This window comes from Monodon monoceros, unplaced genomic scaffold (assembly GCF_005190385.1).
Source record: "Monodon monoceros isolate NGI ecotype Baffin Bay Population unplaced genomic scaffold, NGI_Narwhal_1 Super_Scaffold_13, whole genome shotgun sequence".
NCBI classification, from domain to species: Eukaryota; Metazoa; Chordata; class Mammalia; order Artiodactyla; family Monodontidae; genus Monodon; species Monodon monoceros.
The window spans coordinates 44,771,034-44,787,703 of record NW_021703769.1 but is presented as its reverse complement, the minus strand read 5'-3'; the positions used below and the strand labels follow the sequence as shown (position 1 = coordinate 44,787,703).

The 16,670-nt window shown below is 45.8% G+C and overlaps 1 protein-coding gene across 3 annotated transcripts in view; it reads left to right on the top strand.

Annotated features, from left to right (window-relative positions):
* Positions 1-15,718, top strand: part of KIZ (kizuna centrosomal protein) — a 111,978-nt gene extending 96,260 nt beyond the window's left edge. For 2 of the 3 annotated variants that reach the window (XM_029220511.1, XM_029220510.1), the window contains 3 exons: positions 2,849-2,945; positions 13,850-13,893; positions 15,570-15,718. In XM_029220511.1, coding sequence (XP_029076344.1) covers positions 2,849-2,945; positions 13,850-13,893; positions 15,570-15,676 — 248 coding nt within the window. In that variant the 3' untranslated portion in view covers positions 15,677-15,718. Of the gene's footprint in view, positions 1-2,848; positions 2,946-13,849; positions 13,894-15,569 lie in introns of those variants that run through there. The other variant, XR_003793125.1, reaches the window with a different exon arrangement.
* The last annotated feature ends 952 nt before the right edge of the window (positions 15,719-16,670 follow it).

Genomic DNA, 16,670 nt, shown 5'->3' with positions numbered 1-16,670 from the left:
TTTTTTTTTGGTATAAGTCACCTCAACTCCCTTTGTGAAAGTAAACGGATTAATAACAGAAGGAAGTATACTTTAACGACTTGCTTTTTTTTTTTTCTTTTTTTTGGGGGGCTGTCCTGCGTAGCTTGTGGGATCTTAGTTCCCCAAACAGGGATCAAACCCAGGCCCACAGCAGTGAAAGCACCGAGTCCTAACCACTGGACTGTCAGGGAACTCCCTCTAATTTTTTTTTATTATTATTGATTAATTTATTTTTGGCTGTGTTGGGTCTTTGTTGCTGCACGCGGACTTTCTCTAGTTGCGGCGAGCAGGGGCAACTCTTCATTGCAGTGTGTGGGCTTCTCATTGCAGTGGCTTCTCTTTGTTGCCGAGCACGGTCTCTAGGACCGTGGGCTTCAGTAGTTTTGGCTCGCAGGCTCAGTAGTTGTGGCGCACGTGCTTAGTTGCTCTGCGGCATGTAGGATCTTCCCGGACCAGGGCTCGAACCCATGTCCCCTGCGTTGGCAGGAGGATTCTTAACCACTGTGCCACCAGGGAAGTCCCCGCTCTAGTTTTTATATAAACCACCACGCTGGAATTTTACCTATCAGAATGAATTTCTCCTATTAGAATGAATTTCACCTATCAGAATGATTTCACCTATCAGAATGATTTCTTAATATCACATAATTCCCAGTCCGTATTCAGATTTCTCAATTGTCTCAAAGGTGTCTTCATCAGACAGACATTTTTTTGAGGGAGATATTTATGGTACATCAGACTTAGCTGTCTGTCTTTGGAAAGCTATTTCCTAGATAATATTAGTGTTAGAATTAGTTACTGCAAAATTCAGTTATTTGGGTTGTTGTGAGGATTCAGTGAGCCAGTGCAGGTTAAATGCCCAACACAGTGCCTGGTAGAGAAAAGCCCCTGGGGAGGGCTGGCCATGTTGGTGGTGGTGGTGATTTGAACTCCGCAAACATGAGACATTGTAGTTTGTTGAGGTATAAACAGGCTTCTGCCCCAGTGGAGGTCTGCATCACTGTAGAAAGATACAACCCTATTCACTGTTTGCTTTTCATCACTTTCTTCACATTTGAATCACAGAACCAGAATCCAGAGGGATCTCAGAAAGTATTTATCCAACCCCCTCCCTCATTTTACAAATTACCCAAGAGAGTAATGCCTCTTTTGGAGCATTACAACCCATTAGCAGGCATACGTGGTTTGGAAGGTGACTCTACAGATGTGATTTTGGTAAGTATATTTTGAATGGCTAATAGGACAGGCTCAAACAATGAGTAAATTTGACATAAGTTGTAGTCCCTTGGATGTGTATCAAAAATTATAGTGCTATTAATATGCTAATGATTGGGCTTCCCTGGTGGCGCAGTGGTTGAGAGTCCGCCTGCTGATGCAGGGGACACGGGTTCGTGCCCCCGTCTGGGAAGATCTCACATGCCGCGGAGCGGCTGGGCCCGTGACCCATGGCCGCTGAGCCTGCGCGTCTGGAGCCTGTGCTCCGCAACGGGAGAGGCCACAACAGTGAGAGGCCCGCGTACCGCAAAAAAATAAAAAATAAAAAAATATGCTAATGATTAACATATGAGTTTGTTCATATGACGTGATCCACACAACACGGGTTGTACAGCCAAGCACCCCTCGATTCGGTTCCCATCCTCCACACTCAAAATCATAGCGTGTGCTTTGTAAGACATTGGGATCCTCGAAGTGCTCCTGGTAGTGTTGGCTGGCATTGAAGTTAGATGCTGGCTCTGGAGTTTATTGTGCATTCAGTCACGCATCACGTTTCCATTCTCGCCCTCACCCTGACCCTAGGGACTTCTCTGAGCTCCCACGAGAAGCAGGCGGTGGGTGGGAGGGCCACGTGCCCGGTGTGGAACGTCACACACTGTCACACACTGAACGCAGAGCCACCCCAGATATAACCATGGATGAGGAGGCACGTGGCTCATCTCCTGTGTCAGGCGCCAGATCTCTTGTCTCCACACCTGTCTCTAAGGAAGCCACTTTGTTTTCATGTCTGAAAAGACCTGGTCCCCTTAAGCGGGTGCAGACCCTGTAGGGACCGAACATGGACACATTGTTAAGAGAACCACTTTGCTTCAGAGGTTATGAGCAGGCACGCAGGTTACAGGTTAGGAATGCAGTAGGTGCCTTTCGAGGCGATGCTTATGCACCCTCTATCCGCGATCTAGTTTGACTGCCAGTTAAGAATCAGACTTGTAGCAGAAACGTCCAAGGTGAGGACGCCCAGGAGGCAGAGGTCAGGGATCGCCCGCAAGCTGGGAGCACTGTGGGGTGGTCTGGTTCCCCAGGCTCCAGGGAAAGGGGGTGGACTGTGCATCTTCCCCATCAGCCCTTTCAGGCTAGTTAAGGAGTAGCCTTGATGGTTTTCAGTGGACGTTCATTCTCCTCCGTGAGAGGGAAAAAGAGAGGATTTGGCAGAGGGGCTTAAAGGCGGGTGGGCGGTAATGTCATCCAGAGGTGTCAGTTGCTTCTGAGACTGGCTCCCAGTTCCTGTTAGCTCGGTGAGCCAGCGCTGCCCCCGTGTTACAACAACTCGAATTATCCAGAGCTTAGTGCCACGGTGGAGACCCATGTGCTCACACACACATCATGGCCATTTAAAATGGTGCTCTTTGAATGATTTTACTTTTTACGTACTCTGTGTAACTATCACGGGAAGCCGCCCCCTTCCTTTCCGTGTCATTCCCTGCCTCAGAAGCCCCTCGCTTTCTGTGAACAGCTCTTCCTCTGTTGATGTTTGTTTTACAAGTTATCGTGAGGCCGCTTCTGCATTCACTGCGTTGGCCACGCTCACTCTCCACGCTTGTGCTTGTCACAGGTTTGAATATTGGCAGCGGTACATCCAAGACAAAGACAACTCACAAGATCTCTTCAGAAGCGAGTTTCTCGTCTAGCGAAGGCAGTCCTTTGTCAAGGTAAAGTCGTGCAAGCCGTTCTGAATAGCGGCAGCAAGATGGGAGGTGTCACTCCTCAGGGAATTGAGCGCTGGCTGCAGATGATTTTGCTGTGACTCGATGGAAGGTTAGGGTTGAGGTTTCTGTTTATCTGAGATGACAGTGGAAACTTTAGTCTACCTTTGAAAATATTTGCGCCAGAGCCAAGTATTGTTTTGCAGCTGTTGTTTCCTTGGTTTAAGACTCAATTGACACCTCAGTGAACCACAAATTAGCGTCTACAGCTGCTCGCAGTAGGGCTGCTTAGAAACCACACAATGGAGGGTGTCGGAGAGGGCAGAGAGAAAGAGCCAGGCCTTAAAAGAAATAAAGTGGCCTGTTTCTTCTTTCTGAGACCGCAGAGATATATACAAGCAATTGCTGGATATTTGTTTTTGTATTCCTCTTTTTTACCAAGTATTTGGGCTGGACTATTCTTTCCCTCTCTGATACCTTCTTGCTTATTTTCAAATGTGAAAATTTATCTTTTCACATTTGTTAAACTGTAGCACTCCTTGTAAGTTTTTGGAGCAGTGATAAGTGAGTCGTGTGCTAGATGTGTCATCAACATAAAATACTGATCGTGCAATGGCACTGAGTCACTTAGGAAGAATTTGTGGATGGGAGTAGAAGCAGTTGTCTGATACATACCTACCTTTCCGCTTTGGGCTAAATAGCATTTAAAACAACACAAGTTTGCCTTTTGTAATAACATTTCCCCTCAAAAGATGTCCTGTAGATGATTGCATTACATTCGAATTAACTGCTCGCCCTGATGAAATTTTAAAACAGGAACTTTACGTTTGTAATGTCCCGTAAGATAAAATTATTTGTTCAGAAATGTGGTATTTTTACAGTGAAAAAAAAGCTCATTTTCATTTCTATTTTGAAAAACACTACAGTATTTTTAGGACCTGGATATATTTAAATGAGATTGGTTTTCTGATATTAAGTTCTTTTAGAAACCTGGTGTGTTCAATTTTAGGGAATCCACTCATTTAATTTTTAGAAATTATTATCTTTAATATCTTTCATCTCTGTTTTTGAAGGAAGTGAGAGATAATGAATTATGGGACAGGAAGAGTATTAAAGTATTATATTTTTATGATTATATTATAAATTCAAGTTCTGGGTCTCCTGAAAGAAATTTTAAAAGATAATAAATTCTACAGGTAGTTTTTAGGGTTTAATGGCACCATTTGGCTTAATAATACATCCCTTTAGGTTTTCAAGATTGTTAGAAGTGTTTATTTTCTTTATATTTTAGAGGCACTAAAAAAGCCAATTCTTCTTAAACTTTTATATATATATGTGTGTGTGTGTGTGTGTGTGTGTATATATTCTTGGAGTAATGTTTAAACACATTTAGAAAGCAGTTGGATTCTGTAGAACATTTTCTCAGTCTGATCATTTGACATTTCACATCTTGCATCTATATTTCATTATAAAATCAAACTCCTTTCCCTTTCAGTTTTAGGCAGGAGCCTTTTGTTATTACTGTTGTTTCTGCATGAAATTAATTTCCTAAATTATAAGTAATCACATCATCCCCTTTCCGGAAAAATAAAAGAGGCCTTCAGGGGACCCTTGGGTTCTCGACAGTTGATAATAATCCAGAGATGAAAGTTCTGGGCATGGAGTGTGTGGGTTTGGCGCGCTGTTTGCCATGGTTGGTTCTTGTGCTGGGTTTGGTGTTCATACGCCGCCTTAGGCTTTTGAGAGCCCCGGGCTTGCTGTTTGTGCCTGGATTCACTGAAATTTCTTAGAGGCTTACATTTAAGGATCCCACTTACTGCAGTCACTCCTCGTGCTTTATTGCTTTTACAAGTGGTCTCGAAACCCAGTACTTGAGAATAAACGTAACAGTGCAGTGCTGCTGTAGCACTTTTAAAAATTCTTCTTTGCTCTATTTTGTCAGTGAGCTGATGAGCAACCTCAAAAAAAAAAAAAAAAAAGACCCTGCTGGACCTTAAAAAAAAAAAAAAATGGCTTCCTCTGATGTCCTAGAGACAATAATTATGATGTGCTAGTTAAGCCCAAACTACAGCTGAGGGATTTTACTTTAAAGCAGCGGCTTGGGCGCAAAAATGCATTTATAGCTCTTTGTCTGCACCTCATTATGTGTGGGCCTGATTCATTAAGTAATTGGTTTGCAGTTGTTTACATGAGTATTAAGGCCTTCCTTTCAGCCGCCTTTGAGAGATACATTGTGCAAATGTTGCCTGTGATGAATGCAGAATGAGGACCAGAGGGTCCGTCCTATTGGCTAAACAGTGCACTCTGTTGAAAAGCCAGAGAAAGGGATTGGGTGCTGCTTTGCATAGCAATGACTTTCTTAATAAGCGTTACAGATTAATACACACAAGCTATAAAAGATGCAAAGAGATACTCTTAGCACATTTATCCATGCTCATTTCATTGTGATGGTGGTGGGGTCCCCGTGCTTTCATATTCCGTTTTCCAGAGCAGCGGCTTCAGTGCATGAGCCGTAATAGAATCCGATGTTTATTGTATTATAAACCACGGGCAAGTAGGCAGATAGGCAACAGTTTATTATTAAAGATTCTTTCAGTGTAAATCTTTTTCTACCATTGTATTTGCCTCAGCAAAATCATTTTGTGGTTGAGTGGGGATGAAAGGCATAATGTATGAAGGAGTGAGTCCTAATAGGAAGCTGTTCTCTGAGTAAAGACCACTTGTTCCCTTTTGTTGAGAGGTGCATGCCAGAGCTTCCTCTCCTCCACAAACACTGTCTCGCCCCACCTTCCCCAGGAAGTTGTTTTCACTCTCCCGGATCCATTTAGTCAACAGAGAGCGTATTTTAACCGCCTGCCATGTAACTGTGGTTTACTGCTTGGATTGAGATAACGTTTTACCAAAAGAAAAAGATGTGTGCTTGCAACATAATTGCCTGGGGAAAAGGTAGCAGAAGTCACCCAGCTACCGCACCCTGGCAGGGCCGCTGGTGGCATTTGGTGCCAGCCCTGCAGCCATGGAAGTGGCCAGCGGAGGGCACCAGGCGGCAGCTGCTGCTCTGGTGCGGCCGTCCTGTCTCTTCTTGCCTGATCCTGTGCCGCTTCCCCTGGGATGATAAGGTGATCACAAGGAACGAGTAGTCCAGAGGAATAAGAGTGAGGTTTTTCTGGAAGTCCTTTATGTTCTGGTATAAAAGCCCCGGTCTCTGTCTCTGGTTTAGCAAAGCTAAATTCTCCATAAATTCTACCAAAGTAGCAGCTCCCTAAACATTCCACGTTTCTTGTCATAAGCCCGCCTACTTTATTTTTTCCACACAGCACGAAAGAACAGTCTTTGCTTGATTGGCTGAAGGGAAGGAGTAAAGAAGTTGACCCCTAAAAAATGGCATCTGCTGCAGGGCCCCTGGTTGACCATCAGAGGGCACTCAGACTTTGTCAAATTAAAGCTGTCTCAGACCGGTCTGCCTCTTAACACTTAAAATTGAGGATTTACAGGGATTTGTTGGCACACTGATTGGGAATTTTTATTTTCTTTCCGAATTTTTTTTTTTTTTTTTGCCTTGTGCTTTTCAGAAACACGTCTTTTTTTGAGGAAAATTCTAGCTGAAGATGCTGTGTGAGACATTTTAATACTGATTTTAGCTTAGTCAAAATCATTAAACTTACAGAATTCAGAGTGTAGAGACCACATCTTCTCATAAGTTAGTTATTCTTTTCAGGCTTATGGTAAGACTCTAGAACTGCAAGGGCTCTTCCCTCTGGGGCCCTTCCTCATCGCCCCCGACACCATAGGCCATGTTCTTGGTAGGACCCTCAAAAGCTCATTGCCAAACTTGACGGACGTGGCCTCAAAGCCACAAAAAGTTGATTATGTTTGTTAATGGGCTGTAGATATTTTTTTCTTTCAAAAATATGTTACTGACCATGAGGTTGAGAGTCTGTGTTACTAACCTTAGAACATCCCGCGGCTCTGAGGAGCTCCTGTGGCCCACCTCCCTGGGTCCCTGTGCTCACCCGACAGCCTCCGTCACCCCTCACAGAGCACGCTGCCTCCTGAGCCCTGGTGTGACTTAATGATGAGTCTCCTAGGAACCATAGGTTTTCCATGCCTCACTTTTGTCTCTACTTGCTGGCCCCACAAAGCAAACCTGAATCCTGGCAGACATCCTTGCCACCTAATTTTGTACTTATGTTGACCGTGTAGCCTATTTCTAGCGATATTATTAGCCTTTTGTTCATATAAAATGAATAGTTGAGGGACTTCCCTGGTGGTCCAGTGGTAGAGAATCTGCCTTCCAATCCAGGGGACGCGGGTTCGATCCCTGGTCGGGGAACGAAGATCCCACATGCCGCAGGGCAGCTAAGCCCACACGCCACGACTACTGAGCTCGCACACTGCAACGGAAAATCCCGCATGTTGCAACTAAGACCTGACACAGCCAAAACTAAAAACAAAATAAAAATTAAAAAATTTTAAAAATTTAATGAATAGTCAACACTTAATTTTGACTCTTTCTCTAGTACCCATGTCAGCAGGATCACATCCTAGGTGTTCACTAGGTGCTGTGCTTAGAATAAAACCTGCTGTTAAGACCCCAGCTGACCATAACTTCTTATGTGTAGCAAGGATGAGAGCAAAAGTGATTTTGATGAGAGTTGTCCTTACCTGTCTGTCCTAATCCCTTATCAATAGCAAGGGAATTTATAAACAGCATCGAAAACTGAGATGGTTTGATGGACAGACAGAGAAGACATGTGACAGAGCCAGTGTGGCAAAATGTCGACAGGGAGCATCTCACTGGTGGGCACATGGTGGTCACTGTGCAGAGCGGGAGGTGCCACACCTCCCAGGACACTGCGCAGAGACGGTGCCCCGTGAATGAGACCAGCAGAGCATGCTCACGCCTTAATTTAATCAGTTATCTGTGGTGTCTTACCTGAAAGTGGTTTGTTTGGAAATAGGACCTCCAGACTAATTGTAAAGTTCTAGGGAAAAAACTAAAACTCTGCCCTCTTGGATTCCAGGAGTCGCCCACGAGCAGGCCGGGGAGGGTGGGCTCCCTGGCTTGCTGCCGGGCTTCAGGTGGTGGCAGCGCTTTATGAAGGCCTCGGCAGCCCTGGCCCTGGGCCTCTTCCTGGTTCTGTGCAGCCTGCAGGCTGAGAGAGGTTTTATGTTTTTTAATGGTTGGGAAAAATCCAAAGAAGAATAATGCTGCACGATACCTGAAAGTTATATGAAATTCAAGTTGCAGTGTCTCTGAGTGACGTTTGCTTGTAACAAAGCCACATCCGCTAGTTCACATATTGTCCGTGGCTGTTTTCGTGCAGCAGAATAGTTATGACAGAGACCACAACACCTGAACCACTTACTCACTGGCTCTCTACAGCTCACCTTCGCTGCCTCTGCCTTACACAATGGAGGTGTGACGTCCACGCTGTCAGGGAAGGTCAGGCAGTCGGAGTCCAAGCACATCTAATAGAGCACAGGGACCATGCCCCGTGGCTTTTAACCTGAACTCTCGCATCCTTATGCTTTCAGAAGTGCGTTTGGTTTGGGTTCTCTCTCATTTATGATAATAGCTAAACAAGTTGGCTCTGTCTACTCCGAGATCTCACACCATCCCCTTTGGCCTTGACTTAGCTTCAGACATTAGGTGTGACCTGGAGAAAGAAATATTGACCCTACAAGTCATGTGTAATAAAAATCAACCTCGCACTGCAGTGTCACATCGACTAGCAGAGATGATTTCCCAAAGGGAAAAGTACTTCCCCTAAGGGGTGAGGATGGCATCGGAAACACCTGGAAGCATTTTCCACCTTCCTCAGGGTTGAACACATGCGTTTAGTTCTGAAACATGTTTCTGGGAAGACACTTGAACAACCTGATCTGAACTCAGATAGAAGTAAAAACATGCAAATTAAATAATCTAATATCAAATGTTGATCACGTGCCTTTAGGCAAGGTCCTATGCTTAGTGAGGCTCATCTATTCCTTCCACACATATCACTGAGCACCTACTAAGTGCAGAGCACCAGGTACCCCGGGGACTGAAACTGGTACGGTGGCAGCTCTCGTAGAGCTGACAGCCTAAGGGCAGTCACATGTCAGTTAGTGACAGAAATGGCTGTGAAGTAGCAAATTCAGTGAGGACTTGGGGGTTGAGGGTGGGGTGTGGGGGAGGCTACAGCAGGAGGCCCAACGAAGTCTGGGCATCAACCTTGGAGGCACTGTTCAGGGTTTAGTTCTTTTGCCAAAAGCAATAGGAAGGCACTGAAGAGTTTTCAGCAAGGAGGCAGAGGGGTCAGATTTGTGTTTCGAAAGCTCACCCTTGCTGCCGAGTGGAAAGTGGGTCGGAGGGGACGAGGTGGATGTGGTGTCACCAGTTAGGAGGCTGTTAGAAGGTCCAGGCAAGAGATGCTGGTTTGGTCAACCAGGCGGTGGCAGTGCATAGGGGACGGGTGAGGACACTTGGAAGTGCTGGGAGGTAAACTTGGCAGGACCTAGGGGCTGATTGGGTGTGGGAGGGCAGAGGAATGGTGAGGGGTTGGGAGGGACTCGAGGCTTGGGGTGCCGTTAGCTGAGACAGGAGAAGGGCCCAGGTTTGGTGGAGGAGCTTGAGTTTGGCTGTGTATGGACATGTTGGCCGTGAGACTCTTTGGAGGCAGCCAAGTTGGAGCCAGCAGGTGAGCCCAGGACATGCATATGGAGCTCAGAGCAGGGGCCAGGCTGTAAGGACCTGGCATGTGCTCGCCTGCCTCTGTGCCCTTGCCTTGGGCCTGGCCTGGAAATCCTTTCCAGCTCTCACAGTAGAGTCCAGGGAGTGCATTGCTTCCTCTGGGATCCTGCAGCCACACCACCACCCGCCCCATCATCCACCTGTTCTCTCAGTCCTCCTGCCTGCCTTCTGCCTGCGGTGCTCCTGCCGTCTCCCCACAACCCCACGTGGCTCTTACTGTTTGAACGTCAGCTGGCACACTAGTCTCTCTGCATCTTTACAGCATTGTTATGTCTGCCTACCCACCCTGCACTGAGCCTGGTGTCCTCATGAAGTGGGACCTGGATAGAGAGTAGACACAACCCACAATTGTGTTTTGTGTGTGTGTGGGTGTGGGTGTGCATGCACTCTTACAGAAGGTGGACTCAGGTTTACACTGTCAGCAGCCACCTGACTGGCGGCCTCCATGACAGTCAGCACTGGCTGTGGGGCCGTCCACTCTTCATGGAGAAATGGCATAGGCCACTAGTTGGTCACATCAGATAAACAGGCACTCACCAAGGAAAGCTGAAAGTGTTTCCTCTAAGATCAGGAACAAGACAAGGATGCCCACTCTTGCCACTTTTATTTAACATAGTATTGGAAATCCCAGCCACAGCAATCAGACAAGAAAAAGAAATAAAAGGAATCCAAATTGGAAAGGAAGAAGTAAAACTGTCACTCTTTGCAGACGACATAGTACTATACATACAAAACCCTAAAGATGCCACCAGAAAACTACTAGAACGCATCAGTGAATTCAGTAAAGTTGAAGGATACAAAATTAATATACTGAAATTTATTGCATTTTTATACAATAACAACTATCAGAAATTAAGAAAACAATCCCATTTACCATTACATCAAAAATTATAAAATGCCTAGGAATAAACCTACCTAAGGAGATAAAAGACCTGTACTCAGAAAACTGTAAGATACTGATGAAAGAAATTGAAGACAATACAAGCATATGGAAAGATATACTGTGTTCATGAATTGGAAGAATTAATATTGTTAAAATGACCATAGTACCCAAGGCAATCTACAGGTTCAGTGCAATCCCTATCAAAATACCAAGGGCATTTTTCACAGAAATAGAACAAATAATTTTGAAATTCATATGGGAACACAGAAGATCCCGAATAACCAAAACAATCTTGAGAAAGAAGAACAGAGCTGGAGGAATCACACTCCCTAACTACAAAGCTACAGTCATCAAAACAGTACATTACTGGCGTAAAAACAGACACATAGATCAATGGAACCGAATAGAGAGCCCAGAAATAAACCCACACATTTATGGTCAGTTAATCTATAGCAAAGGAGGCAAGAATATACAATGGAGAAAAGACCAGTCTTTTCAACAAGTGGTGCTGGAAAAGCTGGACAACCACATGTAAAACAATGAAATTAGAACATTCTCTAACATATACAAAAATAAACTCAAAATGGATTAAAGACCTCAATGTTAAGACTGGATACTATAAAACTGCAGCGGAAAACAGGCAGAACACGCTTTGACATAAATCGTAGCAATATTTTTTTGGATCTGTCTCCTAAAGCAAAGGAAATAAAAGCAAAAATAAACATATGGAACGTAATTAAACTTAAAGCTTTTGTACAGCAAAGGAAACCATTGACAACATGAAAAGACAGCCTACAGACTGGGAGAAAATATTTGCTAATGATATGACTGATAAGCAGTTAATATCCAAAATATATAAACAGCTCATACAACTCAGTATCAATAAAACAACCTGATTAAAAAATGGGCAGAAGACCTGAATAGACATTTTTCAAATTTATTGAAGAAGACATAGAGATGGCCAACAAGCTCATGGAAAGATGCTCCACATTGCTAATTATTAGAGAAATGCAAATCAAAACCACAATGAGGTATCACCTCACACCGGTTAGAATGGCCATCATTAAGAAGACCATGAATAACAAGTATTGGCGAGGAGAAAAGGGAACCCTCCATACACAGTTGGTGGGAATGTAAATTGGTGCAGCCACTGTAGAAAACAGTATGGAGGTCTCTCAAAAAACTAAAAATAGAATTACCATATGACCCAGCAGTTCCACTCCTGGGGTATGTATCTGAAAGAAATGAAAACACTATTTGAAAAGACACATGCACCCCAGTGTTCATAGCAGCACTGTTTACAACAGCTAAGGTATGGGAGCAACCTAAGTGCCCATTAACAGATGAATGGATAAAGAAGATGTGGTGCATATATACACAATAGAATATTCCTCAGCCATAAAAAAGAATGAAATTTTGTCATTTGCAGCAACATGGGTGGGCTTAGAGGGTATTACACTAAGTGAAATAAGTCAGAGAAAGACAAATGCTGTATGATATCACTTATATGTGGAACCTAAAAAATACAGCGAACTAGTGAGTGTCATAGAAAAAGAAACAGACTCACAGATATAGAGAACACTAATAAGGACCTACTGTATAGCACAGGGAACCCTACTCAATACTCTAATGTAATGACTATATGGGAAAAGAATCTAAAAAGGAATGGGTGTATGTGTATGTATAAGTGATTCACCTTGCTGTACAGCAGAAACTAACACAACGTTATAAATCAACTATACTCCAATAAAAATTAAAAAAAAACAACAGAGAACAAACTAGTGGTTACCAGTGCAGGGGGCTGGGGGGTGGGCGAGACAGGGGGAAGGGATTAAGAGGTACGGATACATTGTTCAACACAGGGAGTACAGCCAGTATTTTACAGTAACTATAAACGGAGTATAGCCTTTAAAAATTGTGAATCACCATGTTGTATACCTGTAACTTATATAATATTGCACATCAACTATATTTCAATCAAAACGAAGAAACAGCCACCAAGTTTAAAGGGAGCACTGACAGAGCACAGACTGCCTAGAAAATTATGCCTTCATGGAGCTTGTTTTACTGGAAAAAAAATGTAAATTATGGCAGCTATGGCAAAAGGCAGATTTTCAAACCATAGGTTAGCCAGACTTGAGCCAAAGTGACAGAGATGTGTTCCCAGGTTTTCTTGCATCAGGAGGGCCAGGGTCCTGCCGAGAGAGCAGCAGTGCTGCTGCAGGATGTGTCCTCGTCTTTTCTCAGCGCTCTTCCCACCTAAAGGCTGGAATCTGCCTTCACGGAGTAATCTGCAAATGTAAATGGGAGGGAAAACTTCAACGGGAGTATGAGAAAAACATCAGAATGTCAAGCCATACACAAGTGACTGTTTCTTTTTTAACATCTCGTTGACCACTTAGGATGAACTTTAAAGAATTTAAGTGTAATAAGAAACTGGAATGGGGCTCTGAGAGGGGACTTCCATGCGCATGACAATTGCGAAAGCTCTGGAGAAGGTGACGCAGATGGACACAGTCTCCCGCAGAGCCAGTTTCTCGGTCCAGTGGGTTTAGTAAGCGAGTCACCCAGTGTTAGATGCGTCCCTGGACACTTGCACTTTCGTGTGTGTGACACACAGAAACCTAAACACAGGTGACAGGATTCTTGCATTTTTCTCTACCACTGAGTTAATACCCTTAATTAAGCAAACAGTTTATTCTGAACTCCTTGTTAAGCAGTTGAGAATCGTATCGCTGGCTTGACAAAGGTAAGTGTTGTAACCTCCTGGCCGACTTCTCCCTGTTCCTCAGACCCTCTGCTTTCAGCTTAGCTGGCAGCGCTGCGCTTTGCCTGCTCGGTGCGTGCCAGGACCTGCCTCCTGCCCTGGCGGCCTCCCCAGTGAGCACCCAGCGTGCGGCCCAATGCGCCCGGGACCCTCCCACCAGAGCATCCACAGGGCTTTTTGCTTTTAAAACTGCATGGCACAGGGAGATCAGCTCGGTGCTTTGTGACCACCTAGAGGGGTGGGATAGGGAGGGTGGGAGGGAGGGAGATGCAAGAGGGAAGAGATATGGGAACATATGTATATGTATAACTGATTCACTTTGTTATAAAGCAGAAACTAACACACCATTGTAAAGCAATTAAACTCCAATAAAGATGTTAAAAAAAAAAATCTTGGGGAGTAAATGTAAACCTTCTGGCCTCCCAGTGAGTAATGTGTGCTTCTTCCCTAATGCGCTCCTTGTAAAACTATTAGTCTGATTGTCTTTATTTTTTCAGGACTTAGGTTCTTTCTTTATTTTCCAGGCATGAAAACAAAAAGAAACTAGCTACCAATTTAAAGTCTAAAGGTAAGAGAAATAACCAGAGACCAGACTCTCATTTTGTGTTTTAGCTAAAAGGGTGGTTTGTGACGTGTGGTGTCAGGCACGCCTCGGGGCGGGCGGAGGCGCCTGCCTGTGCTCACGGGCCCTGCAGCTCTCCTGGGGGAGAACTGGGGGCTTCTGAGAACACGGGTGCCGGGGTCCGTGGTGCCCAGCGCTTTAATCTGCAGGTATGACTTTGCAGGGGATCCTGGCCTCCCCCCCCCGCGCCCCCCCACTGCCATGTCTTCCACATGAAACGTCCTCACCTCTGTCCCCGTCCTCACTGCCACTGCCCGCAGGTACCCGCTGCTCTGACCTGAGGGCTCCTGCGGTAGCCCTCCCCCGCCCCTCCCCCAGCCCTGGCTTCTGAATCCTCATCCAGACCTCTGCCTGCTGGGGAAGCAGGGCCAGCACCCCCGCCACCTGCAGGGTAGAGTCTGGAACGTCCCCTTGTGGTCTGGCCCGGCCCCTGCTCCCAGCCCTGTTCCTCTGAGGTCGCGTCCTCTCCTCGGTGGATCCAGCCGCAGCCAGCCTTCCCTGTGCTCTACCCTCGTACCTCTGTGCCTTCGCTCACACCCTTCCTTCTCTGTGACATTTCTGCTAGGGAGCTCCTATGTATCCCTCAACACCCTCCTTCCACACTGGCAGTGGCGTATCCCCTGCCGAGCTTGGGCCGCCCCTACTCCTGCCTCTGAAACCCTGTTCCCAGCCGGTCCGGTGGGACTTGGGGCTTGAGCACCCTCTGTCGCTGTGATCGGGCCATGTACTTACCCTCTCAGCCTCGGTAAGACACGTGTTTGTACTCACCTCGCCAGGCTGGTGCGAGGATTAGATGGGGTCACATCTCAGGAGTCATCGTGGCGGTGGCAGGCTGTGCCTTGTAGATACGGGGGTCGCAGGGGTGGTCAGTGTCGCAGGCGGTGGGCCCACCACACCCTGGCACTCCAGGCCGAGCCTGCAGCCTCCCTGTCGGGCAGCTTGCGGCTCCACCCGGGGGATTTTCTCTGGCCACAGGAGCCAGGAGCTCCAGGGAGTCGACGCCTGGTTGAGAATAACCCCCAGCCACTGAAGGGTGGGAGTTGGTGGATAAATAACCCCACTTCCTTGCTGGCTTTTGGGGCCATCTGAGGAGCGTTCTGTGGTCTCTCTGAGGCCCCGGCAGGACTGACCCCAGCGGTCCACTGCCAGCCCTGCTCCTGGTTAACACCCTCTCCGCCCCCCATCCTGCCCAGGGTCACCTCCCAAATGAACTGCGTGTACCCACGCCCTCGTCTCAGTGCAGACCTCACTGCTGTTCCTCCACCGTGTCCCTGTGCTGAGGAACAGAGGGAGCTCACGGCAAGGAGCAGTCAGGCAAGCTGTTACCGGGCCTGGTAGAGCACCCAGCCGCCCTGCCCCCATGTTCACCCTGGTTACAGATTCCCATCCTACAGTGGAGAGTTGGGCAGAAGGGAGGAGCAAGTGTTCTGCCATGAGTTCCCATCGCAGCACGAGGAGCACGCAGAAGTGAGTCGTTGCTGCAACACTGGCCTGCGGCCCGGGCCTGTCCGCTCAGGTGCACCACGCAGGGCCCCCAGGAGGCTCTTTGCGGGCCACGGCTGATTAAGCCGAGCTAATCAGACTGCAGAGATGCTGAGCGGCTGTCTGCTTTTCTCTTCCAGCCTTCTGGGGCGAGTCTGACGACAGTAACTCAGAGATCGAAGCTGCCTTACGTCCTAGAAACCATAACACGTCCACCGATGATTTTGATGATTTTTATGACTTATAAGCTGTAACATCTGTTAGAAATAAAGTCTTTAAACAAACTAAACCCCTGTGTTCAGATGTGATGTTCAAAATAAACGTGTCCCTTTAAGTTTTCTAATTGTTTAATATGACAAGTTGGGACCATATTGTCATTCCAGTGAAATTTCATGACATAACTACGAAATGGCATATTTGCTTTTACGTGTCATCAAAAAGCACAGTGATGAATACAATGCCCATCAAAATCCAGGTGGTTTCTTTGTAGAAATTGGCAAGCTAATTCTAAAATTCATATGGAAATTCAGGGGACCCAGAATAGCCAAAACAGTCTTGAAAAAGTTGGAGGACTCGCACTTCGCAGTTTTGCAACTTACTAAAATGCTGCGGTAATTAAGACAGTGTGGTACTGCATGAAATATTGATTTATATGTAATCTAGAATTGATGATCCAGAAATAAACTCTCACATTTATGGTCAGTTAATTTTCAGTAATGGTGCCAAGACCATTCAGTGGGGAAAGAATGGTATTTTTAACAGATGATGCTGGGATGACTGGACAGCCTCACACAAAAGAATGCAGTTGGATCCCTACCTCACACTGTGTACAAACAGTAACCCAAAATGGGTCAAGGACCTCAGTGTAAGAGCTGAACAATCAAACTCTGAGAAGGAAACACAGGGGTAAAAACCCTTGTGACCTCGAATTAGGCAGTGGTTTCTTAGATAGTAAGACACCCAAAGCACTAACAACAGAGAAAAACACTCGTCAAGGTCATAAAAATACAGAACAGTCACAGATCAGAGGAGACAAAGGGGATGTGACAACTCAGTGAAATGGTGGGACCCTGGGTTGGATCCTTGAACCAGAAAAAAGGACATTAATGGAAAATTTGGTGAAATCCAAATAAAGTCTAGAGTTTAGTTGATAGTAATGTCCAGTGTTGGTTTCTAAGTTCTGACAAATGCACCACAGAAATGTGAGATAAGAGGAATGTACCATTAGGGGAAACTGAAAC